This window comes from Protomyctophum bolini, assembly GCF_963924005.1.
Source record: "Protomyctophum bolini genome assembly, chromosome: 2".
In the NCBI taxonomy this organism is placed as follows: domain Eukaryota; kingdom Metazoa; phylum Chordata; class Actinopteri; order Myctophiformes; family Myctophidae; genus Protomyctophum; species Protomyctophum bolini.
The window spans coordinates 20,932,522-20,958,394 of record NC_137863.1 but is presented as its reverse complement, the minus strand read 5'-3'; the positions used below and the strand labels follow the sequence as shown (position 1 = coordinate 20,958,394).

At 43.6% G+C, this 25,873-nt stretch overlaps 3 protein-coding genes across 5 annotated transcripts in view; 2 read left to right on the top strand and 1 right to left on the bottom strand.

The window, feature by feature from the left end:
• The first annotated feature begins 204 nt into the window (after positions 1-204).
• smpd4 (sphingomyelin phosphodiesterase 4) lies at positions 205-22,375 on the top strand. Of its 3 annotated transcripts, none has more exons than XM_080786927.1 (20): positions 205-306; positions 2,090-2,177; positions 2,712-2,798; positions 3,787-3,923; positions 4,332-4,407; positions 4,817-4,925; positions 5,473-5,525; positions 6,397-6,548; positions 6,771-6,903; positions 7,574-7,645; positions 10,855-10,944; positions 12,377-12,525; positions 12,790-12,880; positions 13,326-13,423; positions 13,998-14,161; positions 14,296-14,501; positions 15,590-15,820; positions 20,424-20,555; positions 20,912-21,040; positions 21,687-22,375. In XM_080786927.1, the coding sequence occupies exons 2-20, from the start codon at positions 2,139-2,141 to the stop codon at positions 21,999-22,001; spliced, it is 2,463 nt and encodes an 820-aa protein (XP_080643053.1). In that variant the 5' UTR covers positions 205-306; positions 2,090-2,138; the 3' UTR covers positions 22,002-22,375. The 3 variants fall into 3 exon arrangements, with proteins under 3 accessions (XP_080643053.1, XP_080643052.1, XP_080643054.1); XM_080786926.1 differs by having other exon boundaries at positions 10,855-10,992; XM_080786928.1 differs by lacking the exon at positions 10,855-10,944.
• Positions 22,376-22,998: 623 nt separating this feature from the next.
• Positions 22,999-23,913, bottom strand: LOC308333186 (seipin-like; the record flags this gene model as incomplete). The annotated part of the gene is made up of 1 exon (XM_080789396.1): positions 22,999-23,913. One exon carries the CDS (start codon positions 23,911-23,913, stop codon positions 22,999-23,001), a length of 915 nt encoding a protein of 304 aa, XP_080645522.1.
• Positions 23,914-25,251: 1,338 nt separating this feature from the next.
• LOC308332288 (DDB1- and CUL4-associated factor 1-like) overlaps positions 25,252-25,873 on the top strand; it is a 38,463-nt gene continuing 37,841 nt past the window's right edge. The window contains exon 1 of the mRNA XM_080788093.1: positions 25,252-25,417. The gene's annotated coding sequence lies outside the window, so the exon portion shown is untranslated. The remainder of the gene's footprint in view (positions 25,418-25,873) is intronic.

Sequence of the window (25,873 nt, the reverse complement as noted above, 5' to 3'; positions counted from 1 at the left end):
GACCCCACTTTGGGAACCATGCACTGACGTAGACGACCATTCCTTCTTATAATGTTCTATGCCTGCGTTTAAAAACCCATAGCCTGGAAGTATGATCGCGCTTCATTGGCCAGCAGGTTGCCCAGAGAAACAACCTAACTGTCTGGGCCTGGGAGGGAGGCGTGGCCTCTCATAGTGCGTGCTGCGTGCGTCCCACTGGCCTATGGGATCTATAGGAGGCTAAGTTTAGTGTTGTGCTGATGGAAAGTAAAGCGCGGCTCTTTGGAAAGTAATTACGAAAAGCTGAATTGTTGTAACTAGTAGCAGGTAAGACATTTTGATTAATCAATAACTAATATTTGTCATATGTATCAAAACGATGTTGTGCAGTAAACCACGCACGTGCCGCTGTCAGTCTGGATTTGCTAGCCAATGTGAGCTAACTGACATTAGCACGTTTGAGCTCAGATCAACTGCATGCATTCTGCTTTTGCAAACAACGGAATCATACATATTTTAGAGCTATATATAATCTATGCACTGATGAGTTTATTGAAATGAATGTGAGTCCTATACTATATATGTTAATGTATAAAATGGCTGATGTATGGCGTGACGGTCTTAACTATTAATTAATGTGTCCAGTAACGTAGGCTATATAGGTGAATATATTGAATTAACGTAAACTTTAAACTTTCATATACTCCCGTTTAAAACATATATTACCCCCCCCACCCCCCCCCCCCCCCCCCCCCCACACACACACACACACACACACACACACACACACACACACATACACATTCACACTGTTCTTAATCCTAATAGTGGTGTGATTAACCTCTGAGTCACAGTGTCCTATCCTTGGATATGGACTCCATTTGGCCACAGACCACAAATGGATACCTGGAACACTGGCATTTACTGTGTATATGGTTATAATAAGCTTATAATGTAGCTTTGAATTTTGGAAGCCATTAATCAGTCATTTTATGCTCTGCTCTGCTCTCAGACTTTCAGTATATATGCATTCAATACAGTTTTACCAGATGGAAACAATTCTCAATCAATCAATCAACTTTATTTGTTCAGACTCAAGGTCCAATAACAACAGACAACATAAAACACTACATACAGAGAGAAACACCCCTAACCCATAAAAACATAATTTTACAATAAACATTCATACCAGTGCTTCCAAAAAGCAGACTCTATAATTCTATATTGTCTGTCTGTCATTTGGAACAAATGGTAAATGGTGCATTTATATAGCGCCTTTATCCAAGGCGCTTTACATAGATTGTGCATTACATTCACCCATTCACACCGACTGCGGCGGAAGCCATGCAAGGTACCAACCAGCACATCGGGAGCAATTTGGGGTTCAGTGTCTTGCCCAAGGACACTTCGACATGTAGACAGGAGGAGCCGGGATTCGAACCGCCGATCCATGGATCATTGGACGACCTGCTCAACCTCTTGAGCCACAGTCGCCCCAAGAGAGACAGATCCGGAAATGTCACATAAGCCAGTCTGGTTCTGTTGTTCGGTGTCAAGAAAGATAATTTGTAAATGGCAGATCTACCATGAATGGGGACCCTCTGTCTCAGAGGATCCCTGCCCCCTGGGACTCCCCGGGAGTAGCAGGGATGTGCACACATAGACATCAAAGGGGGCTTCAGCCCCTGCCCTTTTACCCGTCTGTAAAACAATTAACTACCCTCTCCAGACAACGAATGCAGCATTTACTATAGTGGAAGAACTGCAAATGCCTCTCCTTTCCATGGCATGCCGGAAGGCAACATTCAGGAGAATAGCTTTTTTCCGAAATCTCCTGAACTTGGAACGCACCATTTTGCGTGTATTTCTAAATCCATGTCGTACACCGCATCTCCAGTAGATAAAGAGTGCAGGGTTGCCCCCTGAATATAGCTGATCTAGAGCCCCTGCCTCTCTAACACTCTGCACGTCCCTGGAGAGTAGTGTTTCTGTAATTCACTGAATGAACAACTGTTTGTAGCCTTTGTTACAGTGTACAGTCAGTGTGTTTTGTTGTAAATTGAGGTAGGTAGAGAAAGTAATCCATGTTTTTGTATGAATTAATCGTTAGGTGGAGGAGGCCAGGACATCAGTGGAAGACCTCTGCAGCAGGGTCCACAATGGCTGCTCCTACCTTACAACAGCCCAGTTTCCTGCTGGTCAGTCGCCTATTCTGATTGCCGTATTGTAATAACTAGACCATGATCCAGATTGTTATTCGTGTAATTGATATAATAATGTGGAAGTCCTATTGGGGCTGAATAACTTCTTCCTAATATGACATCTGTAAAAGGATCTGTTTGGTAGTGATATTATTAGTGGTGGATATTGCTTGCAATCTCACGATAGATATGTATCACAATACAGATGCGACAATATGAGTATGTATAACGTTTGGCAACACTGCGTCACCCAGATAAATCATGCCGTTTATTGCCTTATCGATTCAGCAGCCTCTCGATCGATTCACCTATCGTCCGGATTTCGATCGAGATATATTGCCATATCGATTAATTGAATGCACCACTAGATATTATGTGTTCTGCTCTCTGTTCTATACATTCCATTGCTTTTTACTGTACTGTATATGATGGCCTTGTGTAAATGTGTGTTGTAACCATGTCTGTATCATCATTGCTCAATTGGTTCATTTGTGAGTGAATGAGCTATTTCTGTGCTATTTTCACCAACAGGCCAACCTGAAAGCTGACTCGACCAACAAGTCTCTGCTACAACGATGCCAAGAACTAGTGAAGATCATCGAGGATTACCCTGCAAAGGTAGCTTGTTATAGAAATCCGTCACATTAAATTTATTATTATTATCCTTGTTGAAATTGCAGTGATGCTGATAGCATTGTATGCTATATTCAGAACTGACATCTCTGGAAACAATAGTGCATTGACACTGGCACTGCTCAGTACACAGTCAAATACTTTTTGACTCTGTCAAATACTATTTTATTTCATTTTTTGAGGGGCGCTAGGCTAGCCCCTCTTATATAAAGCTTTTGTCCACACACGTCTCATATGAAAGGAGAAATTAGGTCAAGTGTCTGCCAAATATGACGTAAATTTGTGGCAACACAAACATTAAATGGCATTGACAATGAAGGAAAAATGTATGTCGTATCATGTAGACGAGCAAATCGGCTAACCAATCACATGAATTAATTTGTTCATGGGATGATGATGTATAATGATAAGAGTGCCCTCACTTCACACGGGTGTGATTTTTTTTGTTACACGTATAGTATAACAGCCGTACTTGTGTTCCAATTAACAGCTGGTGGAATAGAAATGCTTACGAGGGAATGCCATTGTATGCCATTGTGCTGCTGGCAAGCTCACACTGCAGCCACACCCTTTTTTGCCTCTTGACTGGGAAGGGCAGAACCCAACCAGTGAACTGAATGCCTTTTATGTCTAAAGAAAGACAGCTGCTGCCGTGCGTTACTGTGTTAGTGTTATAGGCCTTCTGCTTTCACTTGGCAATGGTTTGACTATATAGTCAAATTGCTGAGGGGGCCCATTTGACGAAAGTTTTACACTTGCAGAGTTATAACTGGACAAATGAACACTGAGGAGTGAGGATTTGAAATGTTTGTCGTGCAACCTTAATTTTCACTGTGTGCAACTTCAAAAACAAAAGAGTGCCGAATACTAAGTGAAACCATTCAATTACTATAATCTGTCAATGTCAAAATGTAGACAAATAAAAACTATGATGACACTTGATGGTTAAAACAACCGGATACTGTATATCCAGGAGTTGCACTCAGTCTTACCCTGGCTGGTGGAGTGTGTGTTTGGCAGTCTGGATGGGGTCATCGCCGGATGGAACCTACGCTTCCTGCACCCCCGCACCAATGAGTACAACATCGTCAAGGAGTTCCTGGACCCCAGGTGTGTTGGCCAAGAAACAAATTCATCGCCTTGACTATCAAACTGATTTGAAAAAGTAAATAATGTATGTCTATGTGACATAGAAGGTTTCTGATAAATGAGATTATGCTTCACTCATGAATGTCATTCCACAGCAGTCATTGAGGTTTCAAAGAAAGTAGGAAATAAATCAAATCCCCCTGCCATATCATCACTATTATGCAAAGGTAAAGAGGGATGGATGTCCCCAGTCCAATTGTACTATGGATGTCAAAGGAGAAACTAAAGGCATTGCGTTGCTTTGAGGCCTAGCCAGGGATCAGCTTTTGCAATGTGATCGTCTGAACACTACGTCGTTACAAAAATATTTAATTGTGATTTAAAGCCATGATGATGATGATGATGAGTCTGACTGATTTGTTGTTTCAGTGGGCCAATGATGAAGCTTGTGTATAAACTTCAGGCAGAAGAGTACAAATATGAAATACCTGTCAATTATCTTCCGGTAAGAGCTTTTTTCCCCTCTCCATTCAACTTTTATTGTCTCCTTCTTATAAGCCATTTGTATTTGTTCAGGGGTCCTTGAGGGGGGTTCCAGGGGGTTCCACTCCCCAGCTAAAATAAGGAACAATTTCAACATGTCACATATTTTATTATGTCTGTTTATATTATTATAGTGTATTTGTAACATATTACATATGTTGGTCGATGTACAAGCTCAGAACGGATAAGCAATGTAACGCGTTGTGAGCTTGCAGATATTTTCGATATGACAAATCTTCTCTTTTACAGCGGTCCCTGGCAACAGATGATAGGTTGAGGGTCCTTGACATGAAAAGGTTTTGAGAACCACTGCTGTATAGTGACTGTACTTACTGTACACTTAACATGTGCTGTCGTCCTTTCCCCTGCAGGGTCCAGTGAAGTCTTCCATCCAAGAAGGAGTTGTCCCCGACTGTCCTCTGTTTCACAACAAGCTCCAGTTCCCCCTGTCCGGTCTACTGACACTCAACCTGGCACTCAGTATCCTTTACAGCAGTACACAGCAATGTCCAGTTGTCCACAGTGGTATGGGTCAATCAATGTAATTTGCTTTACATTTTGTACACTCTTGAGTTCAACACAAAAGACAGATTCATACTTGGTCCAGGCAGCAACGGTGTTTCGTGCTGACAATAGAGGATCTACAAGCTCACAACGCATTGCAGATGCACTGACTTGTGACCTTGTAGGTCTTCTCAGCCTTTCTCTGTGCGCAACACTATCGCGTGACAAGAGCATAAATTGGGCTTGAAGATTACTGACATTTACATGTTCTATTCACATAGCTGAAGGGGTTAAGACATCCAATCATTTTTACAAACAAACTAATCCACAACTATATTTGAATTGTAAAATTACAAAATGTATTATAATATAAAATTGTAATAATTAATCGAACTTTGTAAAAGATACTAGCTGACTTACTGTAAATCACTTCATTGACAGGACAGACCTAAAAGCACCTTTTATATTGACTGTATGTACGTACAGTATGTATGTAGGCTAGCTATTCCTTAACGTTCTTCAGATCCATTTGAATTCTATATGTTTAACTTCGCCCACTGCCTTATTGCACCAAAGGTGAGTTTGCTGTTATTTTTTATTCCCCGCTAGGATTCAACTGTTATTGTTATTAATATTATTGGATATAGTTGGATGAAATGCAGAGACTGAGTCGTCTGCTGTCTACTTACAGCAGTTTGCTGCCTACTGTATGTCCCATACCTTATATATTAATCTAGTAAACCGTATCTTACTGTACAGTATGTGAACCTGCTGCTACTATTAATCTCCCATCATGGCTTGTTCTAACCTCATGTACATACAGTACCTGCTAATACGTATGCTTGTTGGGGGGTATACACTATATCTTTTTGATTATTTGACCACAATTCATATTATAATTTAACTTTGCCATCCTGTGTTTTTCTCCTTGCTCTTCCTCTATCGCCATCATCCTCCCTTCTCACAAATGAAGTGTGCACGGAACAGAAAGAATTTGACGCACTTCTTTGAATCTGTAAACCTATTGGCCATTCTTTTCGCTCCTTCCCCCTCTCTCCGCTGTCCTCCCAGTTATAGTTAATTTTATTAGAATTTATTTATTTATTTATTAATATATTATTTATATTTATTTTATTTTACTGGTATTCCAATTTATTGTACTACAATTTTCAATCAATTTAACAATAATTGGTATATGTTTCCCTGTCAATTATGTTACAGTACTAGTGTCTGTGTTGTTTTGTGTATGTGATTGTGTATGTGATTGTCTGCTATAAAATATGGTGACACAGTATTCAGTAATAACTTTACTGAATTGGACCTGTGATGTGACAATAGATTTGATTGTGATTCTAAACTGCGTAATTATGGTGATAAGTGCATTTGCTAAATGTATAAGAGCTTTACTAAAACGTAACATGGTGTTCACTTTTGCACTTGCCCTCAGAATCTTCCTCCCGGCCAGCATGGGACGAGCACGGACAGTGCCTACTTTGTGCTGGTAGACACCTACCTGAAATACTTCCTCCCCACCGAGGGAAGTGTCCCCCCTTCTCCTTTCTCGGACTCCAGAGGCTCTATCACGGCTGCTTCTACAAGGTGCAGTACATCGGCGCTATACTTTAGACTTTTCCAGGTTATAGGCTTTTAGCCAATTCTTTGAATTCTGTGTATTTTGCCCCCAGCAATGTTTAGCAGTTCTATAAAAATGTGGAAATGATGAATGGGTGTATGGGTATTGGGGTGCATGCCACTAGTTTATTTCTTTGATACTTATTCTGCAGAGTAAATGTACACTGGTGTATGTATGATTTCCCTCAGGTCTCCCAGTGTTGCCTTCACTGGCTATGGTATTCACAGTCCCAGTCTCCTCAAACATCACATCTTCCACCAACCTTCTGTCAACCCAGACCCTGCTGCCCAGGAGATATGGAGGTCGGAGACATTACTGCAGGTAAGACACATGCTTCTAAAGACCTATTCATAGTCTGGATTTTCGGTGGTGAGGTGACCACTGCTCTGGTGGTGAGGTGACCACCGGAGCTGTAATAACGCGGAGCGGTGGTGAGTAAAAGGGTGGTGAGAAGGGGTGGGGAGAGTGGTGGTTTGCTCTTCACCGTGGCTCCGTGACGTCATGTTGTAGTTGCGGTGGTCACCTCACCACCGATAAATCAGACTATGAATAACGCTTACTTAGGAATGATGACGATTTATGCTGTTACTTCTGACAACTTCATCATTTAATATTTCCTGACTTGATGTCTAAAATGAATGAGCAAAATCGCTTAAATGTGATGAAATATTTAGACAAGCCCATTAAAAATAGGGATAAAAGGCTATGTTTAGTGTTTACAGCTTAATAACACTTCAATCCAGCTGTAAAACCTGAACAGTACTGCAGTTTAGCCACCAGGTGGTGGCATATAATCGGTTTTAAAGTAGCCAAAAGTGGGGATATTCAAAGGGAACAAGAAGATTGTTCTCTGTGAAGAAAGATTGCACTTGCAATAGAGTGCATACCTCCGCCAGTGATGTCGAGTCTACGAGATACTGATTATGCTATGTTGACCATGAAAGTGTGTGTGTGTGTGTGTGTGTGTGTGTGTGTGTGTGTCCGCCTCAAGATGTTTGTGGAGATGTGGCTCCACCACTACTCACTGGAGATGTACCAGAAACTCCAGTCTCCCCAGGTGAAGGTAAGAACATGGACAACAGTCCTTGCCCCGTCTCCACCTCTCACAACCCACACCTACGTCACCCCCACGCGGCACGGCTGTCTTGGCTGATCACAACTGTCTCCATTACACCACCCATCAACACCACGTTCCTCTGTACCTCTCAGTCCAACTTGGGCCAGGGTGAGGTTTTCCATTAATTGTGTAGTGGTAGGTTTCCCCACTCTGTAGGGCAGGCATGGCTTGGGGGGCCGGGGGCGGCACTGGATGGTAAGACTAGGGCTGGGCAATATACCGGATGCGTTATTGTATTATTGTATATATATTGTATTTTTTTATATATGAATGAACAATACAATTTTGAGAATATTCTTACTTTAAATTGTCTTTCAACGACAAGCAAAATCCCATCAAAATGTTTCTATTCCTTCCCGTGTCATTCAGAAGTGTAACATTGTTACACCATTAGACTGCATTTGCATGGAGGTTTGACTGAAAACGCCCTAAATATGATGAGAACACGTCGTGGCAAGTCATATCGCCCAGCCCTGCCCCTGCCGCTTGGCAACTTCACCTTATTTTGTGCATCTCTCAGGCCTATTTTGATCTTGTGAAATGCTACTGTTTCTATAGTTCTGGTTATGTTTTCTGCAATAGGAGTAGGACATACACTGTACAACTGATGGCCACATTGGTGCACTTGAGAAAGAAAAACATGTTAAAAGTAAAGCATACTTTATACAAGTTTTAATTACTATTGTAGACTGCTTGTTATGTGAACATTCTGGTGAGCTTTTTGGTTCTTCCCAGAGATGTGTGTGCTTCAGGAAAGGCAGTACTGGATTTTGTGACCGTGACCGTTTTCATCACTTGTTTGGGTAGCTAGTGCTTCAGGTGTTGAGCATGAGTTCCTCAGTAGTGCTTTTGTCTTTCTGACACGACCGATGCATGCAACCTGTCCGTCTAATGGGGCTCTGTCTGTCTGTTCCTGCCTGCTACATTTCTTATGAAACACCAGCATAAAGTCAACCACCACCAAAGGGGTTCTGGTAGTGTGGTGTGTCGGGGTGCATATGGGTGGTAATTCTGTGTATAAAGTGACTGTGGACCAGTCGGTGTGTGACTAATCCGTGTACAGCTTAAAAGAAAACAACTGAAACTCTCTTTTTGACTGTCCACTGTGTCCAGTCTTTAACCGTCCCTTAATATGAAGTTCACAAACTTCACATCCTTTGTTATCAGCATGTGCGGGGCAACCATTTTGTGTCCTTTACTTTGTCTTTGTTTTTGATTAATTTACGACAAAACCCCAACCAGCTCCAGAAAGGCTGGTTCCTCCTAGGAGCTGAATACGCAAACAAAAGGAAAGCAGGTGTACAAACCCACGGCCCACTCAATATTCAAGAGGAGATGAGGTCAGAAAATGTTACAACCTTGGGAGGTCAAGCACTTGATATTTAGGGCCACACCTTTTTGCAATATAAAGATTTTGGGTCCTTATTTCAATTGAATGTACATAACTAGTCCTGTACAATCTAGCCCATGTCATTTTGTGTCTGGGAGTCTTTATGATGGTGTTTCTGTGACTGACGTTGGCTGTACCGTTGATTATAGGAGGCCTCTATATGAGCACACTAATGCCACCAACCCTGTATAGACTGCATGCATAGAGTGTTCGAGTGTATACGACATCTGCAGCAGGACACCCTGTGTCTTTGGTCTGAACTAGTCTTAATTTAACTTGCACACCGAAAGCGGCCCGGCACTGGGCAAACTGCCATTGATGTCGACGAGGTCATTTGCCTCCTACCACAAAGAGAAAACATAAAAGAGAGAGGTGAGCACCACGGCAGCAGTGGGAGCCACTGGTGCAACAGCTAGTCGAACTAATCAATTTAATCGATAATAAAGCATTATCAATACTTGAATAACATAGTTATAACATTATTATTGATGTTAAAGAAAAAAGCTGATCTACAAGCTCACAATGCGCAAGCCGCATTGTGGGCTATTTTCACTATTTTTGCATGACACATTATTGGTGATTAAGTATTAAATAACACCCATGCTAACAGTAAAGCTGACAATTGCAAACAAGAATTTCAAGAATATTGTGAGGTAAATGGTGATCTACATGCTGACTTCAATTAAAAAATAAATATATATTTACTTATATTTGAACGCAGTCACATATATTTAAATGATGTGACTGCGTGAATGCATATAAGCACATCTACAGTACATATATTTTGCCATGCTGTTGACCGCTTATCAGTGTGTTTTTAAAGTTGGTCCATGTAGCTGTAGTCTGTAGAAACAAGCATCATTCCTGAATCAAGTCACAGAGAAAAACGAGTAGCGCTTCATTCTTCTCTTGCAGCAGCCTGTTAGCTGAAGCATTCTGCAGTTTTCCTGTCCTCAAATCTTCCACATAAACCCGTACATCACATTTGATCACGGGTGCTGTCTCGTGCCCACCTCATGAACTTGAATCACAAGATTGTGACCAGATTGTCCCGCCAAAAACATGGAAGAACCGATTCGGTCATTGTTTTAGGATTAGGACATAAACCAAATGCTGTTTTTTTAATTTATTTGTAGGGTGACTTTTGGGGCACAACAAAATCCTGTGGTTCAAGTTTACCCTAAGTGTTTATTATTATCGATGTTATTGTCATTAACTTGGGTATACAGTATGTAGAGGGCTCCACTCCTGTATAGTCCCCTAGGTGTCATCACTATGTGTTTTGTTTTTGTGTCTCCTCTCTTGTTCTGTGTTCCTTCCTCCTGTGATGCTTCTGGCCTCTGTGTGGTTTTACTTTGTCCTTTTATTCATTTTGCCATCTCCTTTTCACCTGTTCTCATGTTTACCTTCCTGTCTTCCTTTCCTCCACTTCTCCTCATCCCTTTTTATCACTGCCACATGTCCTTCCCTCTTTCCTTCCCTTTGTGTCGTCCTTACTCCTATCCCCTTTTGCTGCTATTCTTTCCACCTCCCTGCTCCCTGTTTCTGCTCGTATCCCCCACCCCCCCCCCCTTCCTCTTGTCCTAATAATGTCTCCCAACTCCTCCACTTCCTCCTTCCCTCTTCCTTCTGTGCCTCCTCCTCCTCCTGTTATCTCCTTCTACACTCTCCTCCTCCTCCTGTTATCTCCTCCTCCTCCTCCTGTTATCTCCTTCTACACTCTCCTCCTCCTCCTCCCCCCCTGGTGGTAAACGGTGGCGACCAGCTGGCAGTGCTTCAGTACCGGCTGAGTATGTCCAGCATGCCGCTCCAAGCCCACGTCCCACCAGGCACTGGGAACCTCCACACCTACCAAGTACTTTTACCTTTTCATTCACCCCCGCCCCTTCGGGGCATCCTGGAGGTAAAATAAAAAGGCCTGCTGCCAGAGTTAGGACTGAAGGTTACACGGTCAAGGTTACTTCTCTGTGATGCAGGTTTATTTTATTTTTAAATGGATAGCAGAAGTTGTCGGGGCATTTCCAAATGTGGGTGTTTACACTTGCAGCACAATTCTGAACAAAATGGTTAATACAAATACTCAGGTCACTTTCACCAAATATATTTTGAAGAATCTCTAATGTTCTGATGCTGCGTCTGTTTCTTTGCTCTTAAACATTTTCAATCTAGAGCTCAAATGAGACAATCTTGTATCTTCCACTGTGGGTCAAATCTGATGCTTAGTACCAAAGATACCAAATTATGCTTTAATGTGTGTATTGACACAAGAACTCCAGGACTCTCGGTACTACAAAAGTAATTGTGATGTAAATATCAGAGTTGACTACCACAGAGAAGTATCCTTGACAGGTAAATTATGCTGGAATGAGGTTTTGTCATTTGAATCAGTTTGTTTTTCACCTAATTTGTGTGGTTTTCCTCACTATTTTAAAAGCATGCTTGTGTGTGTGTGTGTGTGTGTGTCTGGTTTTGGTTTTTGTTGCTTTTCACTTTCGTGTGGTTAATACGTGTGTGCTTCATGTTTCACCTCACATAATTTACAATTTAACCCATTCAGGCCTGACGTCAACATTTTTGGAAAGATTTGAGGCACATTTTAACGATTAAAAAAAAATAGTAGACCTACAAGCTCGTAGCGCGCCACTCGGTGGTGCGCTATGAGCTTGTAGATCTGCTATTTTTCAATAGCTAAATTATAACGTTAATAATGTTTGGTCCTGCCCAAAATGGGTTAAAAGCAAACGCTGCTACTATAGAACATCCATTACCATACTGCCTGATTTAAAATGATTCATTAATCAATGTTCAAATCCATATTTTATCTCATGTGAGGACATACTTAATTTTACGGGAGGAACTACTGTGGTTTAATTGTCACGGTTGTTAGGATTATCCTTTAGCTAACAGAACCATTCTTTACAGTAAAATGAAAGCATGTTATATTTATGGAGTGGTGGTGACATTTTTACATCTTCATGACTAGCCCTCCTCTTCTTTTAAATACATCTTGAACTGCACAATTTAGGTTTTTATTTCATCATTGCATGTCCACTTGATATCCACTTTACAAAAATTCCAAGACCTGTCCTTTTTGATTATTTTTATTTTACAATAGACAGACATTTTGCAATATTACAGGTTAAATGGCAAAGTTTGAGTTGTTATGCCCTTGCTGATTGACTGATTGACTTTGGCTGCATATGAATCAGGGAAGCATTGTGATTTATTTCATTGGGGGAAAAAAACTTTTTTTTTGGGATTCCCGTTTGACTGTGATTATGCTTCAGGAGCCCTTCACCCCGACAGAGGAGCATGTGCTGGTCGTCCGACTGCTGGTGAAACACCTCCACGCCTTCACCAACAGCCAGAAGCCAGAGCAAATCTCACCCTCAACCCACTCCCATACTCACACCAGTCCACTGGAGGAGTTCAAGAGGTCAGGACTCGGGAGGAGAGATTTAAACAGCAACAACAAATATAATCAAATATCAATGCAATAATTATCTTGTTTCAGTTACTAATAGTACACAATAATTTGAGAAATTCCTACATTCCTCAGGATACATTTAAGAGAGAACCCAGGGTCTTGTATTCTAAAAATAAGCCACAACTCAGTTGGTCGTAATTGGTATCAAATTATCAATTTTAACATACTTGGCCGTTAAATGTCAATAAAAAAACATTTTTTTCCTTCCTCCAGAGTGGTGGTTCAACGCTTTGTCCAGCAGAAACTCTACCTGTTTCTACAGCACTGCTTTGGTCACTGGCCCCTGGATGCATCTTTTAGAGCGGTACGCAGCATAATTTGTTTAACCTTTTCTACTATTACTATAGTGATAATGCTGCTATTACTGTTAACTACAAGTGCCACCACTACTATTACTACAAGTAATCATAACGATAATCACATATTATTACAAATGTATTTTTTTATTTTCCCTTGTGTACAATTCAATCTTTTGTTGAACTGAATCAATTGTGTTTGGAGTGAGGTTTTGAAGTTTTATGTGCTGCTAGGTTGAACTAACTTATTTGATTAATTGCACATGTACTGTAGGCTGTACCGCTGTAGGCCATGTAGGCTGCACTATGTTGTGCAGTTAGTCTGTTGCCTTTTGTAGGGGTTTTGATTTGGATATTTTGATGGTCAAACAGCTACAACACATACAGTATACGTACAACCACAACATACCGCTCTGTTCTCACTCCATCCGTTGTGTGATTGTGTGTACGTAGGTGTTGGAGACGTGGCTAAGCTACATGCAGCCATGGAGGTACACGGGAGAGAAGGCCATTCCACAGGCAGACCAGAACAGAACTGTACCAGAGAAATGGTAAAGGCAGCCCACTGTGTCTCTGTAGTCCATTCCACAGGCAGACCAGAACAGAACTGTACCAGAGAAATGGTAAAGGCAGCCCACTGTGTCTCTGTAGTCCATTCCACAGGCAGACCAGAACAGAACTGTACCAGAGAAATGGTAAAGGCAGCCCACTGTGTCTCTGTAGTGCAACAGAATTGTACCAGAGAAATGGTAAAGGCAGCCCACTGTGTCTCTGTAGTCCATTCCACAGGCAGACCAGAACAGAACTGTACCAGAGAAATGGTAAAGGCAGCCCACTGTGTCTCTGTAGTACAACAGAACTGTACCAGAGAAATGGTAAATATTGACAAAATTAGGGAGAAAATGGAACACATCATATGCACTGATCAGGACAGGAGTAAATGTGTACTGCATGTGAGTGGTTAGTTAGTAGATCAACTTACGGTGCCTTAAACTTCAAAGCATGCTGTAAGTGGAGATATTGATAGCGTCAAGATGAGGAGAGAGAGTTCTGAATATGTGATGTCAATGAGAACACTGACTGAAGTAGTTCTAATTGAGTGCTCTGTAACTTGTATTCCTGCAGGGCATCGTTTGTCCAGGAGAACTTGTTGATGTACACCAAGCTCTTTGAGGGTTTCCTGAACAGGGCGGTACGAACAGACCTGGTCAACGCCAAGAATGCCTTAATGGTCTTCAGGGTGGCCAAAGTGTTTTCTCAGCCAAACCTAGCAGAGATGATCCAGAAAGGTTTGATGTTATGTTGTCAGAATCAGAGCTTTGTTTGTCTGTGTAACTACAGAAATGATTTTATTTATCAACATTACTTTCCTTATCTATTGTGAGTAATGTACTGACATCCAGCTAAAACATCCTCCACTCAGGGGAGCAGTTATTCCTGGAGCCGGAGCATGTCCTGCACCACCGGCAGTCCCGGGGCTACCTGACCCCCAGCCAGGGCGGCAGCTACCTGTCCCCACGCCAGAGGGTGGTGACGGACACCGTGTTCCGCGTAAAGAGCCACGTCTATGCCCTGGAGGGCCAGGACTGCCAGTACAGACAAATGTTCGGCAGTGATCTCCGAGCAGCGGTCAGTTGGTGTCTTCATAATTACATAATAGTATGTCGTCTTGTATTGAGGGTTTAACCACTTAAACCGTCCCGAGTTGCCACTCTGTACTTGACTGCTTTTGTTCGTCTCTAGACAAAATCTTTTTGCCAAAAGTAGCCGATGTGATCTACTGTACAAGCTCAGATATGCTATCTTTGGCTAATATAGTTTTTGGCAGAATATGGAGTGACGCTGGGGTTCAAGTGGTTGCTTAAAGCTGCAATCCGAAACTTATTTAATGACTGCAATGACTTAATACAATGTAACTAGCACATCTACAGTGGTTGGAGGAGTCTTCCTACTCGCTGACAGCGAGACCCTGGTTCGATACCTACTGGTTGAAAAGTAATACTGCCTGAAGCTCATACACCCCAAATCTCTCCTGTCCAATATAATAGGGTATTGCCTCTACATGTAGATGTTTGGTTTCCCTACCAACCACACGGAAACCCTGGGGTGCAGTTACCTCTCTCCATCCACACAATCTTTGAGAACCACTGATAACTGTTACATACTGTACTCGTGCTGTACAATCTATATTTGCTAATCTATATGCTGCATTTTGCATATCGGGAAGTATTGGGGAAGAATCCGGTCTATCATACAGTATAGTGGGTATGCACGTGACATCATCGTACCTGGACGTTATGCAGGAACTGAGTGGCAAAAAACTACTTTCTGGCCTTTACAGCCCATATGTCCAAACATAAAATCGGATTGTATTAAATGAGCAACATTACAGCTGTACGGAAATCTTGAATTATCCTCTAAGTTTTTGTTTAATAAAATCAGACCCGTCTGAAGTGAGTGGTGCTGTGCTGTGCAAGCCCTCCTCCCTGGCCTGTGTGTGTCTCTGTGTTCAGCACAACATTGACACTTGGTGGTGAACACACGGAATAACGCTATTTTCGTGCTCGGACACAGTCAGGGACACAGCCACACACACATAGCTGTCTATATAAATTGTTTATTTATAGGGTTTAAGTGGTTAAATCCTCCCGCAACCCTCTCAAGTATGATAATTCCAGCATCCTTACATTTTTTGCAATGGTGGTTTGACTCTCCAGGTCCTGAAGCTGATCCAGATCATTGCACAGGCCAGACAGACGGCCAAGAGGATAGCAGACCACGCCGTGGAAGTAGCAACCAACAACTCCTTCCTTTCCTGGTTTGGTTTGGGCTCCCCTGACCTCAATAACACCTTCAATGGAAATGAGCCGGAGGAAAGTGGAGAGCTGGTGAAGAAAACCCACGAGTTCCTGGACAGAGCGCTGGACAACCTCTGTGAGATATTCAGGGTGAGTGTTTATTGCCTGTCATATCGTAAATCATTTGTCTTTGTTGTACTAAGCAAGAACTTTATGTTGAGTAATTTGAGCAATAAGCCTGTGTATGAATGAACTCTTCATTTTTTTTAAATAGATCCCGTGGGGATCTAGTGAGCGGATTTTTGTGAGCACGTGGTGTCTCCTACACAGAGAGGGGTTGGAGGTAGAGGGCAGCACGGGTCCATCGTAGTACGGCAGCTTAGCAAAAAAATGTGGACACGGCTGACAAAAGCGCCACATTTTTTCCACATGTTCTCCATAACCATACGTTTCATTTTGGAAGGGGAGCCACGTCATCAAGATGTCAGAAGGCGGCCATCTTGGCGTTCAAAGATGGCCGCCATGTAATATCTATAAGTGCCACTATCTCAGCTTCTAAGCCACTTAGAAGGTCAATCTTGGTGTCAAAATATACATTATCTGGGTCAAGGAATGCAATAAGGTCATTGAGAATATCACTAGATGTTTATTTGTGCCAATATCAAATAAATAGGTCATTCTAGCAACATATTTACATCATCTTCAACTCTTTTAGCAGTCAGATACATTGAAAAATGGAGCATGAAGTGAATGATAACAACATTCAAATGATCTGTTACATTTACAACTGCAAAGAGCTGTGCAATTCCAGTGTGCCTTCTTACATGAGCACCTGTAACCTGTCACAGGACTGGCTCTCCTGTGAGAGCCAGTCAGGGCAAACCCTGACTGGCGAGACACATAAGGTTGTGGCGTCTTTAAGTCTTCTTTAAGACCTCCTCAGACTCCTCCCTGCCAGTGGCGGGAGGTATTCGTTCCGAAACCGAGATACAGAATTTCATTTATGAACTCATTAATGAGCACAGGGCATCATTAATGTCCTGTGGGTTTAAGAGCGGTGACGTCAGACGCCCAAAGCCTCAGGGTTTATAAGGCCTGTGTCTGCGTCACCGCCTCACTCGAACACTTTTCCTTCTGCCAAGAGCAAGACAAAAGGGTGTTCAGCGAAATATTTTGCTCACTTACTTAAAGAACCATGGTTACTAAAGTAACCTTCATGTTCTTTTAAGTTGTGTTCGCGAAATATTTCGCTCTATGGGACCTTATGAACTCCCGTATCCTGAACTAGCCAGTGAGTCCTAGGACTTGAGGATAAATAAGGGCTTATTTAGGTTTGTAGCCCGGTCCCACAGGGTGGAAAGGTGACAGTCTTAGACTGTCAGTGTCTTCCCGGAGCGGCTAACTGGGGTAGGGCGGAGACTGCCCCAGGCAGCCTGGGTTTTATAGAGGGAGGAGGGGCGTTGCCTCATTTCCTCTAGAGCTCTTGTGGGATGGACTTGATCGGAGTCCATTTATGGTGCGGCAGCTCCCAAGACCGCGTGTGCTAAAGAGGGCACTGCCACATCTAGGTTATAGTATGTGGCGAAGGTCGAGGGGGAGGACCAGCTTGCCGCTGTGCAGACATCCTGGATTGAGACACCCTTGTGGAGTGCCCAGGATGCTGCCATGCCTCTTGTGGAATGAGCCTTTAGCGTTAGCGGGGGCTCCACTCCCTGAGTGGTGTAGGCCAGGCGAATAGCCTGCACTATCCAGTTTGAGATAGTAACCTTTGTGACAGGTTTTCCCATGGTTCTGTCACCCCAGGATATGAACAGTTGATGACCTATCCTTGAGGGGCCTGTTTTGTCCATGTAAGGGCGGAGCGCTCTCACTGGGCAAAGGCAGTTCAGCCTCCTGTCCTCTTCAGTAGCGAAGGGAGGGGGGTGGAAAGCCTGTAGGTCCACCGGTACGCAAACTGAGAAAGCGGGTCATTGTTGATTGGGCTCTGGCCTTCTGAATTGTTGCGACAACATCCGGAGGGAGACCGGCCTCAGTCAGCATTAGCCTCTCACGGGCCAGACCCATAGGTCTAGGTCCTTGGGGCAGGGGTGGAAGATTTCTCGTCCCGCCTGCGTGAGAAGATCCGCTCGTAGAGGGAGCTGCCATGGTTGGCTGTAGAGGAGGGGAGCTATCTCCGTCCTCCAGACGCCCCAGGCTGGTGCTACTAGTAGTACCGTCAGACCCCGAGTCCTCACTCTGTCCAGAGTGGGAAGAATGAGACTCGGTGGGGTGTATAGGAGGGACCTGGGCCATTGGTGTGCTAGAGCGTCTAGCCCCAATGTCGATGGTCCTCCCATGGCGAAGAAAAACCTGTCCCAGATCTGGTTCGCTACCTGGGGATGTAACGACCAGTCTGCGTACCGGAGGGGTCCTCTGGACAGCAGGTCCGCGCCTGTGTTTAGAACACCCGGGACGTGACACGCTGTGATGGATAGTAGACGAGTGTCGCACCACATTGTGAGTCTCAGAGCCAGCTGGTGTAAGCGAGGGGACCTGAGTCCCCCTTGCTTGTTGATGTAGCACATAGTTGTTGTGTTGTCCGTCCTGACTAGGACGTGACAACCTCGGATGCACGGTTCGAAATCCCTCAGAGCGAGGAATACCGCCATCAGCTCCAGATAGTTGATGTGGCAGGACCGTAGTTGTTCTGTCCACATCCCTCTGGTTGTAGTGCCCTCCAGTGTGGCTACCCAGCCAGTCATGCTGGCGTCTGTGGTGACGACTTTCCTGGTCAGAGGTCTGCCCATAGGGACGCCCTCTGAGAGAGCCCGTCTGTCTGCCCACCATTTCAGGGCCAGCACGCATTGTGACGTCACTGTTACCCTCTGGTGGCGATGGTGCATAGGTATGCGTCATCCAACGTTGAAAAGGTCTCATATTCAGCCTGGCTAGGCGGATTATGTGAACCACTGAGGCCATAAGCCCCGCCATCCGGAGGCATGCATGAAAAGGAATCGAACGATCCCTCTTAAATGATGCCGCGGAATGTATTATTGCCTCTATTCTCTCTTGGCTCGGGCGAGCTGTGAAAGAGATCGAGTCTAGTGTTATACTGATGAAGTCTATAGACTGTGTCGGAGTTAACATGCTCTTCTCCTGGTTGATTTGAAACCCGAGAGAGGTTGGTGGCAGACGCGGGTCCCTCTGTAATCTGTCCACCATCACTTACATGAGCACCAAAACCAAACAGAATAGGAATACATCAAAGTAAAGTCCAAAAACGAACCATAATTGTGTACATATATTGCCAGAATGAACAAAATTATCTAATATTGGCAGATTTAGTCACTTATTGATATTCCCTATAGTTATATTGCATTCCTTGACAAAGAAAATGTATATATTGACACCAAGTTTGACCTTTTAGGTGGCTTAGAAGCTGAGATAGCTGCACTTATAGATATTACATGGCGGCCATCTTTGAACGCCAAGATGGCCGCCTTCTGACATCTTGATGACGTGGCTCCCCATCCAAAATGAAACGTATGGTTATGGAGAACATGTGGAAAAAATTTGGCGCTTTTGTCAGCCGTGTCCACATTTCTCTAAAATATGGCCCTAAGCTGCCGTACTATCGGGGGACGGGTCGGTTCCATTTCAAAGCTGCAGATCTCGTTTCGGGTATCTGAAATGCAGAATACCCGAAATAACTGTGAGGATCCGAGATTTATAAATTAAACCCTTCAACTTTAAAAATAGGTTTTTGGGGGGCTGGGTCTCGTCATGCACCTTGACATGAGCGAGAGCGCTCTCTCTCTCTCTCTTTCGCTTGCACGCACACACACACAGTCACACACATTAATGCAATCATGGCGGCCCCCTTCAGCGAGCAAGGTGAAACGCAAAGCAACAAGCAATGTGGGACTAACCTCGCATCACCAGGCTTTCCACCTCGGAGGAAAAATGTGGGACAGTTTTGTTGTGATTGTCAACAGCTCTGGTAAGAATGTCGGTGCGCAAAAATGCACTATAGCCTATGCAAGTTTGCAACCCTCCTCCGCTGCGCTGTCTGGAGAGGCGGCGGGGTGCACGTTGCTCATGTCATGTTAAACCATATAATATTGCAGAGAACACACTATGGGTCCAGATCTCGGATCGGATCAGCGCCGTTTTGGTCAAAACTTCTCGGCTCCGTTTCGGACCGGATCCAAAACTTTCGGGTCCGGTTCCGGGCCGGGTGCGGCCAATTAGAATGTTCTCGGATCCGGATCGGTTCGGTTCTGATATCACCGGGTCCGTTTCGGACCAGGTCCAATTTTATGGACCCGTGCTGCCCTCTAGTTGGAGGTGCATCGTAATTTAGCCAAGAGCACCATCTAGTGTGCAAACCAAAAGTCTAACCTAATGAAAACATGGACATTATTCAAACGGATATTTCTCCCGAACGATCGCGCAACAAAGGGCTTTCTCATTACCAACAATCCGGTGTGTGTGATCATAGTGAAGATGAATATTCTGTGACTATTTAAAGGTGAGGTAAAAAACGAAAAATAGCTGTCAGCGAGGGCCAGTTAAATCTGGCAGTAAAAAGGTGTTGCATTTGGTCTGTCGTCCAGGGACATCTATGGCAGTTACTGTGTTAAACACCATCATTTGATTGACTTTAGTGCAGTCAGTGTGGTACCTCCTAACGTCTAGGCTAGTAGTGTCTACTACTGTACCATATACAGTATAATATATCTTAATCATATCCTGTGCATTTTGTCTCATGTAGCTTAATCCTGGTCAGCTGAGCCAACTGATTGCCAACCTAGGTTCATCTCAGGACGATGTGAACTCCAGACAGCTCCCAGACTGTGTCCAAGGAGAGACTGGACTCATCCTCACTGACCTGGGAAGAAGACAGGTCAGTATGCATATAGCACATAGTGTAATGTTTTTACGGTCATTGAGTGTGTCATGACATTTTTGTTGACTTTTATTTGTTTTATTTTGGCATTGAATATTGGAATTTCTGCTTGGCTTTTAGGCTTCGTAAAAGAATAATGTGCATAGTACAGGCCACATGATGATAAATAACTTAAATATACTTTTTTCTGCTGACAATTTTCAACATTGATTTTCTTTGTTCTTTGTCTTTGCAACAATGTAAGACATGTATCACAGTTAAAGAGATGCTGACTCTTCAATTGAACAACTTTACTGTACAGTCATACTGTACATAGAGAGTTACATAGAGTGAATATTTTGTCCCTTGTGCAGATCATGAATGGACAGCGGAGGTTTGAGCTAGATTACCAGGGAGACCCAGAGCTCCAGCCAATCAGGAGTTACGAGAACGCCCTGCTGGTCCGGCTGATGTTCAGAATATCCTCCTTCGTCAATGAAAGGGTAGGTGGTGTGGGATTTTTATTTTTAACCAATATCCAAATCTCTTTGGATTGAAGCTGCCAATATGTGTTGTTTTTTCCTTATTACTGTGGGAGAGTGCAATCATCCAAAGGTGAATACCAACCACTTGACCTTTTTTTTAGGTGCTACCCACACGTTTAGCTGTGTTGCCAAATGCCCGATCCTTACAAGCTATACCTCGGTGTAAAGGTGACTAATCAACGATAAAATCGATATAGAATACAATACTAATTGGTATTATCCAAGGGGAGAAATAACCAACCTTTTGTTACCCGCGTAACAAAACACACACAACAGCACACAACTAAGTATAAATCTGGCGTTAGCCCCTATGCCACCAAAATGTGGAACGCCCTACCAACAGTCATTAAGACATGCGAATCCCTTGACTCCTTCAAAACTGATCTCAAAGGGCACCTATGGACGTCTGCAATTCGAAACTGGCCCGCGTAAAATCTGAATCCCCCACCCACCCCTTTTTCCCCCTCACTGTATATGTTTTTTTTCCTGTTAATTACCCCCTCTTATGATGATTTCCTGTTTTTGGCTAAATGTTATGGTGAATTGAAAAAGGTGGACCCTCTTGTAAACGAGTGTAATGCTTTTTCCTCTATTCTCGCCACAGTTTGAAGGGCGCATGGACACTCTGTGCTCGCGACCAGACTTCCTGGGTCGACTGGGCCGTCATTACCTGTCCGGCCCCGAAGTCAGACCCAGACAGAGCCCGTTGAGCAGGCGCATCCTGGAGGGACAACGCATGTCTAGACTCAGCCTCCGCATTCTGGCCAGCTACAGAACACTGCTGATACTGCTTTTGTTGTACCTGTTGGGTATGCTGCTGTCACTGGGCCCCGTTTCCAGCACTCTCCTCATCCTCACCGGGGGATTCCTCTTCGGGGTCTTTGTGACCTTGTTTGGGGATAAACTCAAGTCACACTAAAAGCACGGGCAAAGAACTGGTCTGGCAGCTTAGACTTTTACGCTTCATGTTAAGCAATGCTGCTTGTGTTCTTTGTTCTAATGAATGTTGTTAAAACTGTAAATAAATGCGAGTGTGTTCTGAAGCTCTGATGTCGGAGCAAATGCTTTTGTTTTGTATATTAATTTGATGAGTCCAAAGTTTTCAGATTTTGACCATAGAATATAGAGCTTTTTTCAAGAATGGCAAACAAATTCCAAAATAAATGCAGTTGTGTTGACCTCAGGCAATTGTTTCGATGACCTAGAGAATGCTGTAACACTTAAAATTTACAGCAAAACTTTTTTATTTTGTATTTTGTTATCCTCTGAAGCAATAAAGGAAAGGTGATATGAAAACCCTTAAACTAGCTGCTGTGAATGTGAAATTAATCGATGTTGAGCAACTAATGTAGAAAGTCCATAGACTTGGCTGCCACATGACATCATTCCGGAAAGCCGTGCATTGGAGGGGCTAGTGCCCCTCATAAAGAAGGTGGCAATGGCTCGAGAAGGCTCACTTTGTTACTTGGATGACATGTCATACTGCCCCTTTGCACTCTGTGGTCAGATTGATTCTATGGTGATCTGCCTCACCTCACGTCATCAACATGTGACTATGATGTAAGGTTGACCATGCCCAAGATGAATTCCATGTCAGCCTTTTCAAATATGGAAATGCCCAAATATGGTGTTCCGTGACAGTCTTTGTTCAAATAATCGAGTTCATGATTGTCACCAGACTGACTTTCCAACTACCCTAAAAGGGACTGTATGCAAATTGTACAAAGCATATGCTCATTGACTAATGACTATTGAGATGTCTGCAATATGGATACAGAGACTTTCTTCAGTTCCTGTATATAGAACTAAAAGGCTCTTCCTTGATCACCTTCAGTGATCCCAGAGTTCCAAGGGTGGGACTCTGGGATCATTGAAGGTTTATTTTTTGATCCCACTACCGTGTTATCAAATCAATTTCACGAGGCATGTGAAGTTCTCACTGAGGAGACCAACTCCAAACGCTTCTGAGCCTCTTTCTTCTGTTGGAAGTGGATATTGTCTCCCATCTTAACTGTCACATAACTGTTGCTTAAATTCTTTGAGGGCCAGAGGTCTTGCCATATAACCTGCGGGTAGCTCAAAAGCACAATCGCAAGGAGCAAAGCAAAATTGATGGCCACACCGATTACTGCACATGTCATGGGGAAGTTGTACAGGACATATCCTATACCAGTAAAGTAGGCATGTATTCTAAACTGAGCTGAATAGATCTGCACCCGTTTAGAATGGATCTCGATGACGACACCAGATATAGGTTGATGAGCGGTGGACTTGTAGTCTGAGAACATCTCCACTTCTATGAGTTGCTTCTGCTCCGATATCCCGCTCAGCAGAAGAGGAGAGAAAAAGAGGGTTCTCAGAGTCTGTAGGAGGCTAGAGCGGTAATGCAGCATGGCAGAACGTGCTGCAGATGACACTATCTCTCCACCCTTAGTGTAAGAAGACATCTTGATCATAAACATGCCTAGCTGTTTGTTTACTGGAGACTCTGGCATTTCTAATTCCAAAGATATCCTATATGGCTGACCATAAGCCATCATCACCACCTGGTCTCGTCCGCTCTTCAGAAAGGTGATATTGGCTGTGGGGAATGAACAAAGTACTGCTTCTTCTGTGGCATCACAGTCAGACCTGTAGTAGTAGTGGACAGGTGCAGAGAAGATGGTGGGCGGCATGTACAAATAATAGAAGATCCCATAAAGAAAGATAGACGCCAACAGCAGCAGACCTAAGACTGAGAGAAGGTTGGCGGTCTGACGCAGAGCCCGGTGGGCTTTGTGGAAGGTGACAGCCACCATGTTCTGTAAACACAACAGATCTTGTCCCGACATACCCCTTTATGACAGACAGCACAAAACCAAAACCTGTATGCTTGCAGAGTATGTGGTTCCTTTCCTTATATGACTGGCTGGCTCCAGTCCAGTCATAATGATGTCGGTCGGTCAGCTGCTATATGATGTCACAGTTCTGACAACTGACATAATGATAGAACTGATGTCATAAGCTGACCTCTGGGTACTGGCTCTAATACAATGTGCCCATTTCACCCACGCTATAACCTGGGCAATGTACCCAGGATATAACGTTGATTAACTTTCCCATCATGGGTATGTCTACTGTGTGTGTTTATGTGTGTGTGTGTGTGTGTGTGTGTGTGTGTGTGTGTGTGTGTGTGTGTGTGTTCGGGACTCAGGAATCGAACCCGGGCGGGCTTCCGCGTGGAAAGCCAACATCTTAACCACTATTTCAAAGGGATATCCTTATGACTTGGGGAGATATTAGACTTTTGAGGCCATCATATGATCACATATACCTGTATACAGGCATGTGTTTTTTAATTATTGCGAATGCAGTGAGCACTTACTATGAGACCTAGCAGATCATGTCTGTCTGTGTGTCTGTCTGTGTGTCCCCCCTTTGTGCCCATATATAGAGCTGAGTGATTTGTTTGTGATTGATGCAACAGCAACACACTCCATATTTGGACGTATAGCTGCTTTGGGGACTCCTTATATGGTTATGGCTAAGTTAAAAACTTAACTTAAAAATAACTTAACTTATTAAAAAAGAATAACTTAAAAATAAATCTTAAAAAAACCCAAATATGTACGAGCTGCGTTCGCTTCCCGTGTTTGCGCGTCTTACTGGTTATTTACTATAGTCCTACTCATAGAGGTCCTACTAGACCCCAATTATATTACATCTGGCTACAAAAGATCACGAGATCTACTGAACGGCATTATATGGTTAAATGGGCCCGGCCCCTAAGAGATGCATAAATTAACTAGAAAAAGACCCCTTCTGGGCACAGGTCTCCACCAGGAGGATAGGAGAGTGTGTGATGTTTGGCAAAATGTTTAGGAGTAATTTAAACATGTTTGTGTGTGTGTGCGTCTAGTGCGTGTGTGTGTGTGTGTGTGTGTGTGTGTGTGTGTGTGTGTGTGTGTGTGTGTGTGTGTGTGTGCGTGTGTGCGTGTGTGTGTGTGTGTGTGTGTGTGTGCGTGTGTGTGTGTGTGTGTGTGTGGGAGAGAGAGATAGAAATGTAGTCCGCTCGGGACTAACTACAAGTCCCATAATTACGCCAACCGTACACGTCATCGAACGCGGACTGCCTGACTGACAGTGAGTGACGTCACGCTCCGTCGCCGGGGCCGCCGTGTTGAAGAAGTTTTGAAAACAGACGTGAAACTTTTAGCACTTTGCATCGCAGCACGCATTCTGCCCGCATTGTTGCGCGTTCGTCTGTACGCCCAGCGGCCTCGTAGACAACCACGGTGTGTGAACACGCAGTCCACGTCCGACGCAACCTGACAGAGCCACAGGACCGGCTGGACGGTAAGATAAGACAGCGTTTGTTTTCACATGAGGACGGACAACATGCTGGCTCTCCTCATCATACCTGCTGTCATGTCCTCCTCACTAACTCATGATGTTGATTAAAAAAACGCTAACGATATTCATGGATATGCAGCGGGACATTTATTTTAAGTTGAACACAATCCCACGTGAACACGAGACTGAACCAGAAAGGAAAGTCATGTTAATAAAAAACTGACGTCGAGCTAACTTAACGTTAGCCGGGGCTAGCTACTCGTCTCTGTCAGCTGTTACACGGACATTGGTGACCTATCGTAATGTGTCACCGTGACGTGTGTGCTCTCCCTTTTCCTCCTATTTTTCTTATATTAATTAAATTCATTTAAGGGGCCGGGAAATTAGTATTAAGTATACATCTCCGCATCATGTCAACGAAACTAGCACACGTTTCAGGGTGGCAACTGGTTATTTATG